Source organism: Lampetra fluviatilis, chromosome 8, assembly GCF_964198595.1.
Source record: "Lampetra fluviatilis chromosome 8, kcLamFluv1.1, whole genome shotgun sequence".
NCBI lineage: Eukaryota > Metazoa > Chordata > Hyperoartia > Petromyzontiformes > Petromyzontidae > Lampetra > Lampetra fluviatilis.
The window spans coordinates 10,675,888-10,699,713 of record NC_136282.1 but is presented as its reverse complement, the minus strand read 5'-3'; the positions used below and the strand labels follow the sequence as shown (position 1 = coordinate 10,699,713).

The 23,826-nt window shown below is 42.1% G+C and overlaps 2 protein-coding genes across 2 annotated transcripts in view; one reads left to right on the top strand and one right to left on the bottom strand.

Moving 5' to 3' along the window:
• SND1 (staphylococcal nuclease and tudor domain containing 1) overlaps positions 1-23,826 on the top strand; it is a 219,741-nt gene that overhangs the window by 143,223 nt on the left and 52,692 nt on the right. The gene's annotated exons all lie outside the window — the stretch shown is intronic.
• On the bottom strand, positions 15,164-20,779 carry LOC144933860 (leucine-rich repeat-containing protein 4C-like). The gene is made up of 2 exons (XM_078859093.1): positions 19,997-20,779; positions 15,164-19,792 (listed from the first exon to the last, which is right to left on the bottom strand). Exon 2 carries the CDS (start codon positions 19,003-19,005, stop codon positions 16,984-16,986), a length of 2,022 nt encoding a protein of 673 aa, XP_078715219.1. The 5' UTR covers positions 19,006-19,792; positions 19,997-20,779; the 3' UTR covers positions 15,164-16,983.

Below are 23,826 nucleotides of genomic sequence, written 5' to 3'. Positions count from 1 at the left end.
GACTGTCATTTTGCTTATGCATTGTTGCATTATCTATTGCAAAAATTTTAAGATTAAAAATAACCTTTTCCAAGGGATGGTTCCATCTATTTTGATCAAATCTTTTTTTTACAATCGAAGGCACATTGTGATAAATTAAAATCGGTTATAATTTTCTAGCTAACATCATGCATCATTTAACTTGTACAGTTGACAAAGGATGCTTTAAACGGCATGATAAAAACAGAATGTAACATGATATGCACGTTTTAATATGTTTAATATAGTCGTGGAGCTCAGTTTCAACAGGAAATAAAAAAAAATCCTCTTGGCATTACACAGCGGTAAGATTTCTAGCCGTAGTTTGTTATTTATAATGCCAAGGTAATTTCTGCCCGGAAAAACAAAAAAAAACACTTTTAAAGGACCTACTCTTTCGGGCAATCGCCGTGCCTTTAATTGACACTCATATTAAAAGGTGTGAACTCTGCCCTCCGTTTATCTAAGTGTAATGAGCGTGTATACTCCGCGCAACTATGACACGGGGAGATGCGAGCAGCATTTCCGTTATCTCACTCCCCCCCCCTAATCTGTACGATTGGAGCAATGCATTCAGTGGAAGTCCTGACAGTGTTGCAGCATCAGCCGGTGTGAGCACTCTGGGGACGTTTTCTTTGCAGTTTATAGTGCTTCATTAGGACGGTTTCTACAGGGAACATGGAGATTATTCAAGATGCACTGTGTGTTTCGTGGCTGATATTAAGGAAAGAACGAATAATGGGTGGAACTGGACTTATACTTCAGAACGAGATGCTTCCTGCTGGAAATAGAAACCTCCGTTACCTTGACATTTTATATATATATAAAGAGAAGCATATATATAATGATGTTCCAGCCAAATTTGTAGTGAGGAATGTGATAATTTTTTAAGAGAACATTCTGATGTATTTTTAGTTTAATGTAATTAATGCACATTATACGCTCAAGTAAAAATATAAAGGATTTGAAAACGTGTACTGTGCAAAATGCATTTTCCTCCGACTAATTAATGGAACTAATCTTCCATTTGTCTTTTTTTCTAGAATTTGATTGATAGACAACTTAATATTAAATGACATTATATCATCATTACGCCGAGTGTAGAAGATGGTGACATATGATTCAGTAGAAACTGATGTAGTCATTCATACTCTTAAAACCTAAGGCCTGAATGAAAATTATATTATATAGATATTATCAAAATCACTCAAAGATGGAACAGCTACACTGAGATTGTATAAAATAAAATACAAATTGGAAGAGAAGTGTTGCAGAGAGATAGGCTTTTACCAGGGAAATTCAGTGAAAGAAGATATTTTTCAAAACACTGGATTGCATAATCAAAAGAGGTAAACATAATAGAGAAAGCATTACCCATTCCAGATTTTCTAACTCTAGTTACAAGAACCAACTAAAATGTATGCAGGAATTCATTGGAAGACCTCACCTGAAGAAGTGAGAACAGGTTGGAGTGATTTTGTAAAATGGAGTTTAATGATGAAAGTTACCGTAACAATCTGCCTGAGGAGGACAGTTGTCACCCGATGCATATTGCCTGCTGTGACATAGATCAGAAACATGGACGTTGATAATGGAGCAAATACTGAAAAGTATACTAAGAAGTGTGGAGAGAAGTATGCCTTGAATTACACGAGAGATGGAAAGAGGAAATCGTGGATCAGAGAACAAATACAATTTAGGGATACAATGCTGACTTAAGAAGGGCGAGTGGGCTTTTGCAGGACACATTGTTAGAAGGGATGGTGGCTGATGGAACCCTGAGAGAGCGACCACTACAGAGATGGAGTGATCAGATTTGCTCGTGGGCAGGAGCGGGGATGGATTAGGGCATCGCCAAAACCTTGGAAAGGGGGATGGTGATAATGGGGGGTGGCCTTCATGTAGGAGTGGATTCATCATGGCTGCTAGTGAATTTATCACAGGTAGATCAATTAGTTTAATGCCGACATTTTTTATATAGGCAAAATTATTTATTTATTTTCATTACAATTATTGACATCTTTATACTAATTGTCACTTTTTGAAAATGTTAATTGATTGTTTTTTGCTGCAATATTGCAAGAGACTCATTTTCTGATAATGAATGTGTTTGTTGTTTAGTGTACAACCCTTTTTTTAATCCTGCAAGAACATCACATCTGATTATTTTTTTCATTTCGAAGGCTGCACAGGAAGCAAAATGTGTCGTATTTGGACAGCTCATTGATTTTCACTAGGAAAAATTGGGATGGTAAAACATGGCTTGAACAACGATGAAAAACTGGCTCAAGCAGACTAATAAACTGAGCAAGGTCAGACTGCAAATGACCACGGCCAAGATGAGATCAGCTCTTTGAGGGCAACAGTGGGCCGCTTTGTTAAGTTGCAGTTGTGTATTGGTGCTAAAAAGTAATTTATCATTTCTGTCGTAGTAAATTCTACCTGCAGATGGTCATGCAGATTGTTGACTAAAGAGGGCAAAAGTGGAGGATTAAGACGGCTTCAGGTGACCGTCACAAAAAAACGTAACAGCGTAATTCACAGGCTTGTTTTAAATTTTGTCAGCGGTAGCAGCGGCTTCATAAATTATTAGGCTACAAAAGTGCCTCTTAATTTACCCTGTATCAGCACATACTCTGGCGTGTTAAACAAGAGCTGAATTAATTGGCCTTTTCCTAGGCTTGCGGTATCCAAAGGTGGTGACATTTCGAGTCGGTTTACAGAGACACATTGTAGATTTTATATAAAAAAAACAAAGACGTTCATGCCACTTAGCCCTGTGTCATATGCCCGATGTAAATGTTTAAATTTGCATGAATTACATGCTTTGCATTATATGCAAATCAATGTTATTGAAACATATTGAATACATTTGAATGCAAATATCATTTGTAATGTTTCCTCATGAACATGTTCTCTACACCGAGAAATATATGATAAAAGTGCATAATTGACGAAGTAACATTTTTGTAAAAAAAAATATTTAACAATTAAATTGTACTGTTCCATATATCTGCAGCTTTTGTGCAAATATATAATTGATTGTGCATTTTCAAATTTCTCCTCACGTTTGACCTTTTGGGAATGTAAGCACAAACATGTGAAATCTCTGTCCAGGAGTTGTAATGTTGAAAGATGTAATTATTAAAGATGTAAATCACCTTGTAACACAATCTCATCATAGCTCAGAAGCTAAGCAGTGTCGAGCCAGATAATTACTTGCATGGGTGAGCACCAAAGAAATATCAGGTCGCTGTGGGTGAGTTGCATTAGCAGCTTAAATAGGGAGTATTTTTCTGTCGAGGCTGGGATTCAGGATTCTCTGCTGGGAAAGTTAACATTTTTCATATGAAATGTAAATCTGAGGTTCTAACTGATCTGCAAATGTTATGAACTCTGATACAACTCGACTTGAGCAAGGGTATCTTCACCTAAAAGGTCAACTGCTGTTTAGGAAAATTAATGGATGAAATTGTTTACCTAGCAAGAGCTGGACATCTGTATACATGTGGTTACCTATTTTGAACCACTGCAATTTGGAGAATTCAAATAACAATATATTTGTATACCTTTTACTTAATTGAAAAATGTCACTCTTTGCTTTATACAGCCAAATGAGATTAATTACTTGAAGCCTTCTTCCATGGGAATATGTTGTATCTTAATCCCTTAGGTCACTGTATTTTATTTAATTGTGTCCAAGTCGGCTGAAGTGAAATAAAAAAAAGTCTGATCAACCATGATTGCAATACTAATGTAGGAGATTTTTTTAAATTGCATAACACCCCACGTTAAATAAAACCTCCATTTAATAAAAATTTGCTTTTAGTAGTATACGAACCTATGACGGTTTCAGTTGCCATGCAGTTACGTGACCTGAAGGGAGGTAAGAGCTTTGAAATCTGGTGGAGTTTAAGTAAAAATTTGCCCGTGACCGGGTGGCATGGTAGCAGGTGTTCGTGACATCATGATACCCATCTGTTTCTGAAAAATGCGATTATGATTTTTTTTCATTGCCTGTCTGCTGGCATGTGCTAGATTTTTATGCCCTGCATCATACATTATGAAGCAACTTGCTCTTGACCTGAAAATAGGTTCTGTTATTCAAGCTCTTTGGTCTGAATTAACTGGGCCTTTATGTAAATTCACCTATGTTACTCAATAAGACTTATTGCACAGGTAACAGTGGCATTTGACTGACAAAAATCACATCTGCTGATAAAAATGTTCAGAACGAGACCTAGCAGTGAGACCCACTGAGAATAACTGAAGCCATTTCATAAGCACATCGTAATAAAATAACATTATGCCAATACTTATTTTGCCAAAATTTTGTTGGAGGAAATCAACTGGAAAACCACGACAGAATATGTATACTTAAGCAAATAAAGATCAAAGTTATGAAATAATTAGGCAGAATTAAGTGATTTTGTAAAACTGAATTTTGATCATGAAAGACAACCCACTCACCATGCCTGAAAATTGTTATTTTTCAATTATTAAATATTACTTGCAATGATAAGTGTCTTCGAAAAAACATGGAAATTGGCAAAGAAAATGGAACAAAAGCTGACAAAAAAATCATAGGGCTCTACAGGGGATTACTCGGAGAGACAGAAAAAGGAATGCATGGATCAGGGAACAAACGCTAATTATAGACATCGTCTTCACTGTTGAGGAAGTAAATAGGATTGGGCAGGACACATTTCTGGAATGGATGATGGCCAGGGAAACAGATTGATGAAAGAGTGGCAGCCAAAGGTGAGGAAGTGCCAAAGAAGACAACCACCGTGAACATGGGAGTTATGACATCAGGTCAAGTGCCGGAGTGAGGTGGATTGTGGCATCACAAAACCATGAGTAATGGTGATAGTGTTAGACATTGGCTGATGATGGTAATGCCAATAACTCGACTTTGTTTGTGTATGATGGTTTGCATATTTTGAAGGGTAAATTTCGTTTTTGACTATTAACATTTTTTATGTGTGCAGCCTTTGTTACGTTTTTAAGTTCTTGGTCACTGCCATGTCAATATAGTTTCTATTTCTCTCTTTAATCCTCACCCTTTCAAGTGAGGCAAACTGGATTTTAAACTTCAGGAGCACCTGCCTGTATTTCCTGTTTCAAAGTCTAACTGAGCAAAACTAAACAAATCCAAAACGACAGTATGTGCCAACAAATATATTTAGTTTTTAAGCGTACATATTCTCCCGTGTGATAAAAACAATTTGAACCATGTGTGAAGATTTAAAACATTATTTAAATTCGTAATACTCAAAGTCAGGCAGATTCGTTGGGTTTCTAGTTTACAACAGCCTACAATTTCTCACACAAACATATGGCCAACGGCAGATAAGCATATTAAAAGTTTTGAAGAGTCGTAGAAGTGGAAGAACTTGGACTAGCCTCGCAAACTAATGCACGGGCATCATAGATAGACATTCATCTGTGGAGATAACAATTTTGTCACCACATGTTTGGAATCGAGCACTTATTTTTGATGCCTGCTGGAAAAAAATCTTTATCAGACCTTGTCATATATTTGTGGTCACGGTGGCTTGACGTGTACAAGTATTATAACCGTATTGTTAAGAAAAAAATGTTTCAGCAAATTTTTTTGGGATCTGGTTAAAAGGCTGTATATTGCACATGTAATGGAATTTCAGCATCACACATTTGCACTGTCAAGATATCACTTTTGTACCAATCCGTTATCTCACACTGCTTTTTAGATGCACAATGCTTGACATACGTCACTCAAACATTTTTTTGGGGTATTGTTACCACAATTGTAAATCTCACTGCATTCTTTGCGTATTACTGTCGCCTTCAAAGTAGATGTACTACACAGCTCTGGCACTGGTAGGAACCTCCTGGTTAAACCAGTCCACAGGGGATTATTGTGTCCGTCGTGCAGGGAGGGGCTGGGTGGGGAGGGGCTGGGTGGGGGGTGGGGCTGGGTGGGGAGGGGCTGGTCACCCCGTGGTGCTCTTATAAAACTCAACGTTTAACCTACTCACGCCGGCTTGTGCCCGCCCTCACAGTCGGGCATATTTGCGGAATACACCACGCCGCCGTTGACCCTGGCCATTGACCGAGCAACCAGCTCCCTCCGCAGGATTTTTGTGTCTTGCTCATGAAATTATGAAGCAACAATAAATGCTTATGATCATGTATAGAGGTTACTTGGCAACCTCATGACCTAAAATATTTGTCTTCATATTTCTGCACCTAGCTTTGAACTATCATTTTACATGAAAAATAACGTTCGGTTATATAAATCTATTATTCTCATGCGGTCACTTAATAAATTGCTGCAGAGTACTTATTAATGGCTCACATTACGCTATGTAAACTCCTATCAACTTCCATAGGTACAATTGACATTTTGGCCACGAAAAAAAGAGAATTATATATTAACGTATAGGTGGGAGACAGTAGTGGCACAGTGGTGAGCGCATTGGACTGCAAACCCTGCCACCTGAATCAGATTCCCAGGCACAGCTATCATCGGAGGTTCATGATATACGAATTGGTCCTGGTCCTGGGCCCACCTCCTTTACCAACCTGCATGGAAATTATGGTAAGGGAAAAAACTTCCATTACAGATGGGGCATTTGGGGCAGCCTTCATACTGTAGTAGATTAACAAAGGTAATTAAATGAATTGTCATTCATGTGTACAGCTCTTGTTTATATGTCCACGTGACCAAATCACACCGAAAGCACACAGTTGCATCAGCTGTTTGAGTTGATTGAGGCTAGATAGTACTTGGATGCGTGACCACCATGCACAAATACTGGAGGTTGTAAGTGGCAGAGTTAGTGTGGCGCATCGTGAAGAAACTTTGCACCACACATTCTATGACCTTGCGTCGTTGCGCCCCACATCCACCAATACAGATGTGTGCGATGACTGACGTGGTGAAGTATGATCAAATAACTTCATGAGCCACATGGTGTGGGAGGCCTTTCTCCAGCAGTTGATTGACAAAGAGCTGTGCATGCACATTCTTGAGATATTACAATAACTTTGAACGTGTCTATGCTGTAGCTGGTATGAAGGTATCCACTGTGAATTTTTGTGGGTAAACTGACGTGTGGACATATGCAGCGCTCTCAAAAAAATGTGATGCCTCAACTATACTTTTTCTATCCTGGCACTCGTACTGATTGATATAAATAACTGACCCCAAAGGCCAGTTTATAGTGGAGCTCTCATGGCAGTGAAATGTGTGGACTGTAAAAATATTTGATTTCAGTCTCTTTTTTTATTGTGCTTTATTTTTTGCTACCGTGAAATCCCATCGCTGTAAATTCATGTCCACTGCAGCACAAATTGGGGGCTTGGTTCGTTATTTTAAGAACACACTTCATTACCCTGAAAAGACCTCGGAAAGGTGGATTTTTAATTAACTTAACAATAGGGACATGGACTAGAAAATGGGCAGCTGTTGATGTGGGTGTCTGTACATGCCTCCAGAAATATAGCAACTAAATAGACAGGCTGAAAGACAGGGAAGGCCCATATTTCATAGGTTGCAAGGCCGCCAGGGGGAATACGAGTGACATAAATTACCTAGGGAGGGCAGAGTAGTCCGCAACTTTGTGGAAAAATAGATTGTTTGAAAAATGTTGCATCAGAATCCATTATTAGCTTCAGTGCAGTGAATTTATTTGTTTATTCTTTCAGAACTATGAGAAAAAGTGCATAAAAGCACCATATAATAACACCCGTCCAAGCTTTATCATTCCCAACTGTCAGTGCAGATTTCTTTGGCAGAGAATTCCATCATGTGGGGATTCTGTGGGGTTACGTAATGTAATCCACAATCTTAGCGGTGGCAAACACAGCACTTAAAATCTCCCCGTTTGTCAGTTGTGGGGTCAAGGGCTAGGGATGGGGCGTGTCTGAGCGACTAGACTTTTTCCAGCGGGAGACTGTCCTACCTCCCCTAGTGAATACACTTAAATCACTTCCATGCATGTGTCCAGAGGGCATCGTATACTACGTCCATCTTGAAAAATATACTTTTTTACCGCAATGGGCTCTGACCTGGGTATAAATAAAGCTTGCGAATGTATGTATGTATGCATTTAAGTGTGAAACTTTGATGCAATGTTAAATATTACGTATATTTAAGTACAGCGTTGCACATCCAACCATCACCCAGTGCCCAATTAACCGCCCGCACCCAGCGTAGGAAGTATGTGCATGGCGTAACTGTCATTTTCCTAAAGGTGTTTACAAACGAACCTTTTCACAAATATGTAAGGTGTTCTTAATCTCACATATATTCGCTTACTTATAAAGTACACTAAAGAATGTTTAAAGCAGTTTGTGCTTAGTTTTGTCTCATTACCTATTTGTGCACGGTGTAATTACATTTTCTCCAGATATTCACACATCTGACCACACAAGTCGCCCCCAGAGACATGGATACACCATTGTTGTACTGTACTGCATAAACATGTTGGAGTTTGCAGAGCAGAATGTGAGATGCTAGTGAGGCTCTTAATTTTGTTGACGTAAAAAAAGTGGAGCCATTTGTCAACCACAATGAACCAGGGTTAAATATCAGGGATTTGAACGATGTCATTACTTTGTTTTAAGGAGAGGTGCATTGTCTTGGGGCGGTGACATGGTCCGGAAGTAGTGCATTCGCCGCTGGTTCAGCAGGTTGTGGTTTATGAGTCTGGTTGGCCACCCTGGTTAATACTGCAGGTTGGCCACAGTTGACGTTCAAGAGCCCGTGATATAATTCGAAAAAGAGTAACCATTGTGCCGGCATCATGGTCCACATCCGAAAAAAATATTCTAATTACTTGAATTGGGAAACAACTAACTTAACTGGGTGATGAAAGCAATAATTTCCCACTGCGAAAAACGTTTGCAGAATCCTCCTGAAAAGTCTCGAGACACGATGAGGCGTATGTGCAATATCGTTTTTAACGCATAGCAACAAATGGAATGAGTAATATCTTGTGGGAATACTTGGGTTCTTTTCTCATATTGGGCACAAATAAATATCTTGGACATATGCTCAGTTATCTACGCTGATTAAGTAGACACTGGGGAATCTGAAAAGGAAAACCTTCTTCCAAAGATGTTCGACTGGTGAGGGAATACTTGCAAAGCTTGCACAGAGGGAGGCAGTAAAACCAATGGAAACTGGAGTCTCAATACACAGCACAAGTATGGCAATTAACAAAGAAGTGAAGCTCCAGGGAATATGAATCACATCTACCTGCAACAGTTGAAAGCTTCAAACATTATTCCAATTCATTGCTTGGTATTAAAGCTGCACAGTTTGTCCATTTATATAAAAAACAATCTAGAATCAAATAGGCAATCCGTTAGACTTGAATAGTTGTAAATCATTTGCTGACGTTAGAGTTCTTTGGCACTTGTGAGCAGTTATAGTACTTCCAGTAATTTGCTTTTCTGGCATTCTTTCTATTGCTAAAAGCTGCAAAGGAGCTTCCACGGTAATTCTACAATGTGCCTTGCCAATAAATAGCCATCCAATCTAGGCTGATTTGTAGCTTGGACTCTATTGGCCAGTCTTGGCTTACAAGGCCCCATGTGAGTGACTTGCAGGCAGTGTGCAGCGGGGAAGCTGTCCGTGGCAAAGTGCCATGTGAGGGGAAGGCTGCACTAATTTGGCCCGTCAGAGCTCGGCAGTTTTCTTGTCCTTTCTGCGCTGCTGCTTCTGGCTGTGTCCTCTTCTTTCTTTGTCTTTCTCCCCCCCCCCAGCCCATGCTCCGTTTTGTGCACCTTGTATCATGTTCAACAGAGCAGTTTAACAGAAGATATGCTCAATTTAATTAGGCTGTTTGAATACTGCTTTGTATCTGCTTGGTAGTGTATTAATTTTGGCATCTGAGGCTATACAATGTTCATATAATAATTCACAGCTTGTGTTTTATTAATCTCACACGGCGTATTATTTCCTTTAATTATAAATAAAAGTTAAAATTAGAAAATAAATCCTCACATTTTTCGGACGATGCTTACACCTTGAATCAAAGCTTCGAACCATTAAATTTGTTTCGGCTAATGCAGCCTTTTAATCACTATTTTCAGACATTAATGTGTTTTTCATAATTGCACAGGCATTGTTACCTGATCCATGACATTTCTCAGATGCCGTTGGGGTGATGAACAACAATTATATTGGAATTGTCGGTGCTGATAAGTTCAGACCTGGTCTTTGAATAGGGAGGGCATTCCCAAGGTTAACTACCAGGCACTGAGGCCCCCACAGTACCACAGAGGATTCCGTCGCTGGCGGTGCATACCCGCACTTTTGGGATCTTGACACTTATTTAAACCTTGTGGATTACCATTTGTTCTGAGAAAGGTCATTTCAAAAATATTGATTTACTGAGGGGGAAAAAATATTGGAGAAAGGGGTCCATTAAAGGATGAAGCCACGATAAATTTAAGTTTAAAGGATTAGCATATATACTGTTTTTTTGAGTATGAACTAAAATATTTATCATATTGATTTGTTAATACAAATATTTATAAAACTGGAAAGAAATGACACAGCATGCCGTTTTTGTTGATCCAAAGAAACTGATAAAATAAAATATTTCCTTTATTGATTCATTATATGAACCCAGCCAATGGTTATAACAGCACTCTTCACATTTCAGAAATTCACACTGGTTTTTGATGGCATCGTCCATTTGGTTTCATCTCTGCGTTATTCCACACCTTCCACGAGAAACATTCCTTTCTTGTGTACAGCCTGTATTAAAAACTCGTGCCGAGTATTGGGAAAATTATCTTTGCTGTGCTAGACGGTGTGCACAGAGTAAGTGTGTGTTCACATTGGCTTGTGGTGGTGTTATTGAAGGTGTACTCCACTGTAAAGATGAGCCGGAGCCAGAGCATGCTTGGATAGAGCCCCCAGGGGTTACTTTGTTTCTCTTCTGCTTCCTTCCTGTCAACTCTGTATTTTCGTTGATGGTACAAAATGTCTTTTCTGCCTTCTCTGCAGTATAAAAATAGCAGCAGGATTTGGTCCAGAGCTAGAAATAAAAAATGTTTTGAAATGCGGGGGGGGGGGGGTGCCTCGCGCTGTCTTTATCAATAACGTGTGGACATTAACGACGGGCAGTAATGCAAAGTGGTGCATGCAGTGCGATTAAACAAAAAAAAGTCGCATCGCAATTTATCGCGCGTTACGCGTAAGGTAATCGCATTAACAATGATACCATAGCTTTGGCTGTACAGCCGTATATACCTTTTTGCACCTGCATGCAACCAAACGTAAGTGTGACTGACACACCAGCTGATGTGCAGTATACGTGCGTCGAGTACTGTATGTTGCACAGCAAGGCTGCTGCACTTACCGTTGTAGATGTACACAATTTTGTTTTGTCGAGTATCCTTGGGAATATATAACTTAGGCCAGCGTCTAAATGGTCGTGAAAATATTTATGATTTCTCGACATTCTGTACACACTGGCTTTTCAATGAAAATAGCATGTATTGTGATAGATTTATAGTATTAATTAAATGTTTTCAACTAAACATTTTGTATTTAATTGTGAACGTTTGGTAATTAGTGATACGTAATAACAGCATTTCTTTGGTATATCTTTGCATTTTCACCCGATCCTTGTTTCCTTTGTATATGCCCTCATCTTTATATCATCCATTTACAACCATATTTTCATCCAGTTGGATGGCAGAGTGGTCAGATCATGTGGCTTATAATCAGAAGGTTGCCAGTTGAATGCCAGTCGTAGGTTGACTCAGCCCTTATTCCATTAAGGGTCTAAAATAAGTACCACTTTAGGGGAAGCCATCTCCACCGTATGATTGTATATTCTCCACCTGTGACATAAGTGGTGGGAATGTGAGTTGAGGACCACACTTTAGACTGTTTGTTCCCATTCGTGAATCAATCCTTCCATTACCATCTGTGTATCCATTTATCCACGTTTTTATTCTAGCCACTCTGCTACACGTTAACTGGTATAAGTGAAGTGCCCTGCTGATGCAATAAGATACTAAAATGCCAGTGCTGTCCATTTTCTTATTTTTGGAAGCATCTGGCTTTCAAGTAGCTCCCAAATTTTTTTTTCCTTCTCATAAAACTGAAGCTGTTTTGGCTTCAATTGTTTTCGCAGTGTGAGCTTGGGCTCTTGCTGTCAGCAGCGCAGGATGTCGGTCCCCTCTTATAATCCTTTGCTATGATCCCACGTTACAACACTTCATATGGCGAAAAATAATTTGTGTCTCAAGGTAGGTCGCTGTAGGACATCCTGTCACTTGAGGCCTTCAAAGCTGAACATTCCTAGTTTTATACTGCGGGCCAGGGGTTGTGACATATTGCTGTGAGGCCAAGGACCGTCTTCCAAGGTGTTGATGGACATTGGATACATTGCGTTTCCATGTTTTCTTTGAAGCTTAACCTGCTGCTGCTGTAGTTGCAGAGCACCAGCGAGGTAATGTGAGGCGCTTGTTGCAGAGCAATGGATGATGCAGATAGTAAGTTTGTAGCGTGGTGTGTGCAGTAGAATATCCGTTACACGGGGTATACACGGGTCGGGAACGTTGATGTATACCAAGGCAGTTCCCGCCTCGCAGGGGGCTGGCACCTGGGTATCTTGACTGCTGTGTGACGCACACATGCCTCAGGCAAGGAGAGGAGAATAGGGAAAGGGAGGAGGTGGGAGGGGAGGAGGTGGGGGATTGTATGGAACACCTCCTTGGGCTGTCCTTTAAATAGTACAGTGTACTGTCCAGTTATTGGCTAATTGGTGTGTCACCGAATTCGGACAATATCCGCAATGAAATAGGGACACACATTTTGGTTAATTTCCTAATGTGCCAATTAATTGTCCTTAAGAAGTACAATATACGTTCAGCAAGATTGCTTAAAAGAAACGTCAAGTGTTAAAATTCGTTTGTTATAGTTCTGCGTATCTTTGGTTTGAATGTAAAGTGCCAACGTGTCGCATTGTCATTATGTTTGAGCTACAGCCTTTCAAAACTACACCCTACTATTACCCCGGGCGTCATCTGGCAGTATTATCTATGAGGGAACGTATAAGAACCAGGGGCTTGCTCAGTGCTGAATTTGAAAGCAATTATTAGTAAAAATAGGCATCCAAGAGACGTCTGTCACAAAAAATAAGCATTGGTGTGGTTCCATCTATTCACCACAAGGTTAATAAGTATTAGGGGAAAAGCGAGCTACCTGCGTTTGAATTACTGGGGTTTTGTTTATGAACGATGGTATGTTTATGTTTTGTATGCACTAGTTGTCAGGAAACAAATGGAAGTAATGACCCATGCTAGAGGAAATTGTAGAGGCAATCAGTAGGCTAGGTGGTGGACCTTTATGGTCCTGCTCATATTTGATTCGTGAAAAATTGGGAACATTTTTTTTTTAGTGTGCACCTGTTTCTAAGATTGCAGTAATGTCAATGCACATTGCTTTACGCCTTATTGCTCATGTGACCATCATTCTCTCTGTTGAATATCTGGGCTCGCTGCCTACCTAATTCTAACAATATATGTTCATCTGGTTGATTTCTTGATTTACTGACTGACTTTTTATTTTTCATCTTGTCGCAGTATTTAATATTTGTACAACTGACGTGGAATATTTAATGGTTTGCGGTGTTTTGGTCGTTCAATACGGACCTGCCATGCCATTTAAAATTATAGGTTATGCCATCAGGCATTTGCCGCAGTATTGTGGTTAGAGTTACCAGCTGCGCAAATAGCAACACATTCTTCTGCAAAGCACCCATATCAGGTGAGACTGGCAAGACCAATTATATAATAATTATTGTTGCATTTGATTCGAATTCAATCCCCAACACGCAGTATTATGCAATTCAAAAAAACAACTAGCTGGGCCTTTTGTGCAGGCAGATTAGAGTCAACATTGTGTGCTGGTGGAGCCGAAAGGACAGCGGGCTATTGATGTAAAATTGCGATTCAAACATGCTCACTTGCATAGCAACATAATTAGGAATGTGTATTGTAATGGCACTTGTAGGCAAAAAATAGGTTTTAATTAAAGGGCAAACCATTTTTTTTTTACCAAGGCTTATGTTTGAACAAAACAATCGGTTGTCATTGAAAAATGTTATAAAAGCTATAGAAACCGCATTTTCATTTTTCTGGGATAAATGTAATAAACATAATTTATATCAGTTCATTAGCATATGTTTATGTACATATAATTTTTAATTGTCTTTCAAGTTGTACATTTTAAATTCAGAAATATGTCTCATATATAGTAACTCCAGTGCCGCTTATGAACCAGCTTCATGCCCTGGACCTGCACCTTACACTCTGGCGAAGACTTGTGAGTACGCCACAGTACTGCGCAGAGTAACTGAACCTCTTCCACACTCGCGGGGTATCAATAGTTCTCAAGACAGACGGATGCCAGCTAAAATATATCGATGGCCATTAACATCAAGGGTTTCAATTCTGTTTGGCAGTTCTACGACATTGCCCTGCATTGGGCAAAATACATTGCATTAGTTGTTCAGTGTAAACGTTCAAACCACGAATTATTACCTGATTGGGTTTTGTATCAGGTAAGAGATTATTTTTGAAGAACATTTGCCTGGGGTCTTAAACTCATAATTCGATTTTAACTAAAAGAGCTTCTTTCCAAATTCTAGAGCTGCTTATTTGGTACTGTGTTGTCAACAGTATCCGTTTTCTAAATCGGTTCCTTCTGATGTTGTATATTTTTCACGTTTATTTTCTTTTTTACAAACCCTATTAGCTGGAACATATTTACAAATGAATTCAATAATTTTCCCTTTTTTAAAACCAGTACTGGGAGACAGAAAATTACATTACGTTATTGGGACATCTACATCTTTAAAGAATTTACCAGAAGTCCGTGACGTCACGTCATTGCGTATACCTAGTCATACTAAATTGAAAGCAAGCAGACCAAGACTGAGAAAGAAAAAAATCGCTTTTGTTGCAACGAGCCTCTAAGTGAAAGCGCGACGGCTGGTGGGTGGCGTGGGCAGCCTTCTGACACGCGGCCTTTGCGCCTGCTCAAAAAGAGAAGCGGTATTCGCTGCAATTGGGAAGGCTCCACTTTGCGAAAATAAAAAGCCCAATGGTAGGCAGCTCGCACCAATGCCACCTTCTTACACAAACCTCGTCAACCTTTTTTGTTTATGAAAAATTAGCTCTCCTGCCAAACAGCTGTTGCACGGAAATGTTAATCCTCACTTTCAGACCCTACGGGATCGTTTTTTTTCACCCTTTAGGATTTATGAAATTGTCACAGCACCGTACACCGCAAAATGAGTCTTAGGTGTGATATCATTAGGCGTGCCTCGCCACCCAGAGCTTGTCTTAATTATCGTGTTGATGACAGTTAAAGTCACGGCACAGAATGTGAACATAATTAAATCAATAGTGAGCACCCCGGTGCGCTTAGAATGATGGTGAGCCCGAGGGGGCCAGCTGCCTGTCAAGAACGAATGATAAGACTTTTTTTTGGCTGCTTATTCTGAAGGTCGATAGTCCACTATTAGAGGATTGACAAACCTTTTGGGAACAACCTTTTGTCCCCTGTAGGGGCTCCTTAATGCCTTTCCTGTCTACATTCATTTTTCCAATGGTGTTTATTTCTTTAGCCCCATTAACCAATCCCTTTAAAGATCGTAAAGGAGTTGTGCGCAATCCGAACACGATGCCCGCTGCCCAAGCGTATGACGCGAGGTGGCATGGCATAACTACATCCAGACAAGGGGAACACTAATATAGCCATTTGCAGTAACCATTCATTTCATTTTCTTTTCCTTCTCACCTTTGCTATTCGACCTCTTCAAATTAAAGTGTTATTTGTTTTTCCCCATGAAAGAGCAGGTTGTAAATTCAGTACTGCATCTTGTGTAAGTTGTGTGCTTTTTGCAGGAATGGGCAAAGTAAATCACAAACTGTTCCCGGCACAAAAATACTGTCAGGGGCATATGGGCTGCAACATTCTTATTTTATTATTCTTTTAAATATTTGTTTTTATATGCAATGCAGCTTTTTGTTGGCTTTTCTATGACAATGCATTAGAAGTATTAGAGAAGCCCTCGACTCATTTCTTGCGATACCTTTCCGTGGGCACAGTATCAAGAAGTGCGTCATATGTTTTCCTCCGTGAATGCCAAAGAACACACGACAACAGATTCAAAAGTGGGCTGTCATGTCAGTTTCCGTGTCCAGTTACACCAGCCACAATAAATAGCTCATTCCCCAAAATCAAAACAGATTCTATCAGTGTGCAGATTAGTGATGCTACCTAGTACACATATTGAACTAAAGATATACATAAATGAAATAAATGAAGAACTGAAATGCAGCTCTTTTTTTCCTCCCATCACAGGTGGTAAAGTAAAATACTGTTTATATCAACCTGGAAGAAATATTTTTTCTCCATTTGTAAAAACACTCTTAAAACAGGACTGTCATCAGTGTTTGAAAACTATCAATTTTTTATTTAATTCTATTGGCATGTCTACTACAAATCAGTTCATAATTACATTTGTAAATATTCAAACTTCACATGGAATAGATGCTTGATGATCTGACAACATAAAAATAAACTTTGGTAATGTGACAAATGCTACAAATTGTGTCTTTTTTAAATGTTTAAAAGACGCATATTGTTGTGTAGTAGTCGTACATCACTTCACCAAATTAACTAATAACAATGTATATCTCCACAACTGTTTCATAACTAACTTACCTTGTAAGAACTGTACTTTTATATAAAACAGAGGTTTAATTGGCAAATTGACCAGTTAATCTTACATAGGCCACCTTATCAGGACATTGTGACCACATCCTTATATTTCTTTGAATAAAATAAATCTTTTACAAGATATTTGAGTTTTTGCACAATTAAAACCCACGCAGTCCTTTCACGCATACATACGTACATACATTAGTCCCAAACTGCAATTATATTTGCGTTTCCTGAACATTCTCTTTCGAGTTTGTACGTATCAGTAAAGGTTCATGTATGGAATGGTGAAATGAGTTGACCGCCGTGTGGTTGAGAGTCCCCATGTGGTTGCTGTAGCCGTACATGGGCTTGTATGTGCTGTAGAGCCCTGTGGGGTTAATGACCCCGTCGTGATTTTTCTGCTTGGGCGATCCCAGCGAAAGGTCCAGGCCCAGCGGCGAGGCATGGTGAAGGTAGTGCGGGTTGTGCTGCTGCGTATGCCGACCTCCCAGAGTCCCGCTGGCGCCAGCCCCCACGTCCTCGTCCACGTTGATGATTTCGATGGCACGTGCCTGGATCATGTGCCGCCCCTGACGGTGGTGCTGCTTGCGCAGCTTGTAGAAGATGACCAGCATGGCGGCCGCCATGAGCGTGATGGCCACGAAGCATCCGATGATTATCTTGGTGGTCTTCATGACCTCGTCGAGCCCTGCCGTGGACGCCTCGTCCCCGGGGCTCACCGAGACGGCCGCTGGCCGTGTGCCCACGGCGGTCTCATCCGACGGCCCGTTCAGGGAAAACGGCGTGGTGGTCAAACGCGGGGAGTGCGTGAACCCCTTGCCGTCCCTGACACCGCCGCGCGTCGGTTCGCTCGTCTCAACCGTCACGGTGGTGAAATAGGTATATCCATTGGTGCCCGTGTCCGGTGCTGTCACATTCAATGTTGCCGAAGCAGTAGAGTTGCCAACAGAATTGGCCACGAGACAAGTGTAAATCCCCGTGTCTTGCACAGTAACGTTCGTAAAATTCAAAGTCCCGTCGTGCAAAACAGAAATCCTAATTTTGTAAGATCCATGCGTCATTGACGTGCCGTTTGGGGTGATCCACGTCACGGAACTTGCAGATGATGGCGCTCGACATCTCAGCTCGGCTGCCATTCCCTCGCTGATATTCACGTCTGACGGAGGAACCTCGATTAATGGAGGGTAGCAAGTAAATCTGCTGGAGTCCAGCTCCCAAAGGTTAATTGCCTTGCGGTCCGCAGGTAAGGCGCAGCGTGCGCAGCAGGTGGCGTTGTTGGGTACGTTCTCCCTGAGCCACCAGCTGAGCCAGAGAATGTCGCAGTCGCACGTCCACGGGTTGTGGTGCAGATGGACCCGCTCCAGCTTCTGTAAAGGGCTGAACAAGTCATGTGGCAGAGACATGAGGCTATTGTGCGCCAAGTTCAGCTCCTTCAGGGACTGCAGCTCGTCAAACGCATTCCTCTCCACCAGTCGCACCTCGGAGTGCATGATCCACAGCTTGCGGAGGTTGGCGAGGCCCTGGAAAGACCCTGGCCTCAGGACCTCAATTCGGTTCCCCGAGAGTTCCAGTTCCTCCAGTCTTACCAGTGGAGAGAGTTTCGGCACTTCACGCAGGTTGCACATGCCCAGGTTCAGGTAGCGCAGGTTGCTGAGGCCCTCGAATGCTTCATTCGATATAAACTGCAGCTTTGTCAGCTCTCCCAGGTCCAGCCGCTGCAACGACGGGATGCGGGTGAATGTATATGCCGAGATGTCTTCGATGGGGTTGTTCCTTAGCCACAGGTCACGCAGCTTTGAAAGGAATTCAAAGGCTCCGCTGGGAATGGCCGTAAGCCTGTTGTCAAGAAGCTCCAGAGTGGTCAGGCTCGTCAGCCCATTGAAAGCCCCCACCTCCACTTGCCGAATGGCATTGCGCGCCAACTGCAGCACCTCCAACCTGTGCAGATTTCTGAAGCTGTCTGCTTGCACCATCTTGAGGCTATTCTCCTGCAGGTTCAGAACCCTCGCCGTGTTGGAGATGCCACTGGGCACCTGATTCAGCCCCTTGCGGGAGCAGATGACACGGTTGAACTGCTGCGTGCATGAGCACACAGCTGGACAGGTCTGCCCCTTGACTGGTGGTAATAAAGTCACAACCATGGCAAAGAGGCACAGCAGAGTCACAGATTGCGTGATAGACGTTGGCAACCGGAGCTCGGATATTTGCCTTGGAATCTCCAAATCTGACGTCATCATTAATGCAACTGATTAAAGCAGCAAGAGAAGATTCTAAAAGCTCGCCGACAACGTTCATAATTTTTTAAATCTATGTACATTGCAGTGTGCATTGAAGAGTGCTGTACAACTTTCCACTCGCCGTCCACAAAGATGCATTGCTCCGCATATGTATGGTCCATGGGGTGGGTTATTTTTTTTAGCCGCAGTCCGTCGAAACTTGGCAAATAAATTACGCGACAGCTATTATGTCAGTCCAACACGTACCGACCACATCTTTTGACGGCAGGGCGGTTTTCTTTGCAGCAAAATGGCTGCGTGTGGAACCTTTTCATAGGAGCGCGTCCTTGCTCTCAGCTCTTTCTCTACATCACGAGGAATGACGGGGGGGGGGGGGGTCCCCGTGCCGTGTTCGCCAAAATGAGCTTGCGCGCACGCACAAAAACAAGGGGTTTATTGGCGTCTTCTACGTTCCCCTTACGTTATTCCTCGGATAGATGTACTTTTTTTGTTTGTTCAATATGCTTTGTCGTTTGTTCTTATTCGCAGAGGATGTACTTTACACACGCAAAAAAAAATCGTTCTTAGATGAAGAACAAAAAAAACCGTATCGATAAAACTTACTGCGTTTTCCTTCTCATTCAAGCGGCGATGGGTTTAAGTGTAGCTCTTGGTATTTCTGGCGAGGTTGATCTCTCTCTCGCTCGCTCGCGTAATTCCAAATTCGCGTTTCATTCGCGCGGCTGCTGCTGCTGCTGCCCCCTTCGTTTGGAGGCTGCTCCGAGAGTGTGGCGGGCGCAAGCTGCAGCTTCGCGATCAAAAGAACAAGGCACAGAGGAGGGACACACACACAGACAGAGAGAGAAAGACATAAAGATCAGCCAGCAAAAGAAACACATCAGGGTTTAGCCATTGCGCGTGCGTTACGTGCGTTACCGCCGTGCCGAATGCAGAAATACGATGTAACAGCAGCAGCAGCAACAACAATAATAACTACTTCAGCGTTCGGTACCTTTCTGAAGATGATGACTTCCATTCGTTAGCGCCGTCACTTTGCACGTTGCGGAATTTGAGGAGGCGGCAGCGGCGGCGATTTTTTTGTCTCGATGCCTCGTTTCTTTTTCTCGACGACGGTGCACGAACAACAATTGCTGTTTTTGCCGCTCGAAAAAAGTCTTTTCACTGCCCCCCTCCTCCTCCTCCCCTTTGTCCGGTTGAAACGAACCCTGGCACGGCCCGCGAGCCTCTTCCCAGGCAGAGTTTGTTGTGTGTGGAGCTCTCAATCATTCGCTTCCATCACTCCCCCCCCCAAAAACCCTCTTGCTCGTCGTCCGGTGGGGGAGCTCCCCCAATATCTCTCGGGGGGGGGGGGGTAGAAGGTTTTTTGGTTATTTAAACTTCCAAATGTCCGAGAAGAGCTGTGCAGCAGATGGGGACCGTAGCAGCAAGTCACCACCTGGCAGTCGCTGCTGCTACTGCCGCCGCCGATGATCTCCGTTCCAACCCCCCCCGTGCGCCCGCGGGGTCCTTCCGCCTTCCCTCGTGCGCTCGCTGTGACCACCACCAGCACCACCACTCAGCCACCCATCACCCCCCCCCCAACCCGGTGCGCTCGCAAGCACGCAGAGGATGAGTGCCGGAGCAAGAGACCGCAGCCGGGGCAGAAGTGTTGTTTGCGAAGCTGTCGTGGTGGTGGTGGTGGTGTTGTTGGTGGTGGTGGTGTTGTGGTGGTGTTGTTGTGGTGGTGGTGGTGTGTGCTAGCGAGTGGCGGGCGAGCACGTTTGTATCCCCAGGGGTAAGTTTAAATGGCCCAGCGGTGCGCAATTCTTTTTTTTTTCACTTCTTCGTTGTCGTCGTCGTCTTCTTCTTCTGAATACTCATTCCTTCACTACCTTTTCCTCTTTAGTTCGCGAACAGCGCGTTCACTTCGTCGTAGTCGGCGACGAAATGAAAATCAACAGCAAGGCTCTTTGACGCATTTTCATTCATTTCTTCGGGGGAGAAAAAAAAACGAAAATAATAAATGGAACAGTCCACAGGTATACTGCAAACGCGCGCGAACGCGTATTTCGCAAAGCGCCCGGTTTTTCTTGGCTCTTTCCTTTTTCTTGATAAAACAGCCTTCTCTTGTCCAACGAGAAAGTCTTTTTAGACAGCCACGGGTGGAGGGTTTTTCCTTCTTCACCCCCCCCCCCTCAACCACCACAAAGCACCTCTCTTTATTTTATGTCATCCTCATGGGCTCGTTGACTTAAATCGCTCGCAGCATCTCCGAAGGCCGATGGGGGGGGGGGGGTTGATGTTGTTGCTCGGCCAGCCACAGCAAGCAGCAGCAGCTGCGATGCTTTCGCACAGACGCCAACGAGGAGGAGGAGGACGACGACGAGACGCACTAATCCCGCAGCGCTTCTCGCTGGCCGGCCGTCCGGGCAGGCTCACCCGCTCGCTTCAAGCCCCAGTGCTACACCGTCGGCTTTGCTTTCACTCTTCCCTCCCCCCCCGTGCTCTCGTCCCCGCTCACAATCCCACCCCCAACGTGATGAATAAAACATAATCATCCAATTACTCCCCATCATCTCCGCGTTGATTGGTCAATTGGATTACCGCATGACGTGGCTGCTGCAATGCCACGTGACGAACATCGAACACCCCCTCTCCTCTCCTCCTCCTCCTTCCTTTCCCTGCAAGTCTTAAGACTGCGCCACCTCTCTCTGCAGCGTGGGAAGGTTTTTTTAAAATCACCCTCCTCTCTCTCTCAAACCACCGCCACCACCAACCAAGCCAAGCACCCGAGACAGACGGGCAAGCACACAGCGAAAGCCGCCTGCTGTGATGTGCTTCCACCCATTGGTGGTGCTGTGTGCTGTGTGTGGGCTGTGTGTGTGTGGGCTGCAATAAAAGTGTCATTTGGGAGAGGGATCATGTTGACATTTTTGTTTTCTCCTTTGGATTACTTTGTGAACTTGTAATGTTTTTTGTACAGCTTGGTGGTGACCAACAAAAAAATAATGTCATTTAAAAAGGCAGTCCCTTTGTGTGTATTTGAGTTGTTGTTTTTTGATCAGCTTTCTAATTTCATTTTCTCCGTGTAACCTTGATTTAAGTACATCTTCCGTTGGCAGACATTGTGATTGAATTAGCATTTATAGTACAGTACACCGAGATGGAAAACGGGCATTCAAAGTAGATGACTCACACATCCAAGACTTGTACAAAAAATAGTATGGTTGTTTTTAGCCTCCTTGACTGTTGGATGTTCTTTAGTCATAAATCAATTCACACTTTCATCTTTACATGAGAGGCAACGTTCTATGAAAATGCTCTTAATTTTACAATGGTATTATTCATGTTCTCAATAAACATGGGCTCGTGAAAGTCGCTTAAGATTTAAACCGTTTATTTTTCGTTCAAAGTAAAGCAGTCTTTAATGTATTTTGACTCCTGTATTTTGAAAGTTTGACATGATTAATATAATATACTGCCTTACTATGCGCTTTGATTAAATGACATTTACTCGAACACCAGGATAAATGAACGTTTCGAGACACTTGAGCATTAGTTGTAGTTGAAAGCAAAAGTCTGTTCATATATATGTCATTACTGACAAAGAAAATTGAACAAAAACTGAACAGTTTGGAAAGAAGCGTGCGAGAAATGCGTGCTCGGAATTAAGACGAGAGACGAGAAGGGCACCACGTGGTTAAGGGGACATATGCAAATCAGAGAATAATATTGATCGTTAAAGAAATGCAGTGGCATGGGAAGGACACAAACGTAGGAGAGAGCTGATGGCTGATGCACAAGCCAAAGGAGAGAATGCACCGTAGACGACAACCGATGTGTTTGATTGCTTGTGGTATCGCGGATCATGGGGAAGAATGACAGACGATGATGACGACGATAATGACATAACGACTTTCTTTTTTACAAAACCATTTTGCCAGTCTTCTTTTATAATTAAAAACAAAAGAGCTTAAGTGTCTCTGGTAGCCAAGTTTCACTAATTGCTTTGTTGAAGAAGAATTTACTTCACGCATAATTTATGTCTGATATAAATACAACTCTTTCCTTTATTCGAGCGGTAATGCTCGATTGCTTTGGAACATTGCAATTCTGACGCGATGCAGAGCCTCGCTTTTGTAGTGCGTGCTTGTCCAAGACCTTGCACATTCACTTGGGGTCATGCAAGAAAAGCAAATTTTGGTTAATTCAGCAGAACCTTTATTTGTGGCACAAGAATTAGTGAGTGCACACACAGCCTAAGCTCTGACCCTTAACATTCTCCAGCTGTTGGTTGTTGTTAATTGGCTATTGACTGGAGGCCCAGTTAGCTCTCCACATTGTCTGCTCTAAGTGGCCTGATTGTTTCTAAAAATGCTCCCTTGGCTCCTCTGGTCTCAATGTTTTGAGGTTTTAATCACTTATTTGATTTCTTACTCTCAATTGTTCTGTAACTGTTACTGTAAACATATTTGTCCTAGAACGAATATTGATAGATCTTGACCATTTTGCAAACATATTACAGGGGCATATTTGAAAAAAAAATTGCGATGAAATGGATCTGGTTACTTATTAAATAAATGCGGTATTAAATAAATGTTAATGATATTACCTTTGTTTGAGTGAACTTAAATATTCTTAACCGTTTAATATAATCTTATTGTGTCTTCAGCAGTTGTTTTAAATCCTACATTGGTGACTTATTGCTTGTACATTGTAAGTTGGAAAATGTAGAGTTTGTGGAAGATTTGTAAAATGGCTCCATTGTGCCTGCTATTTTAGCAAGATGTTGGTAAAGTATTGACTTTGTGTCACCGGTTAGGTTTGGGAGTCATTGACTTA

What these genes read in the sequence shown, in the direction of transcription:
- LOC144933860 (XM_078859093.1), bottom strand. Translation starts at nt 19,005, where the DNA reads ATGATGACGTCAGATTTGGAGATTCCAAGGCAAATATCCGAGCTCCGG.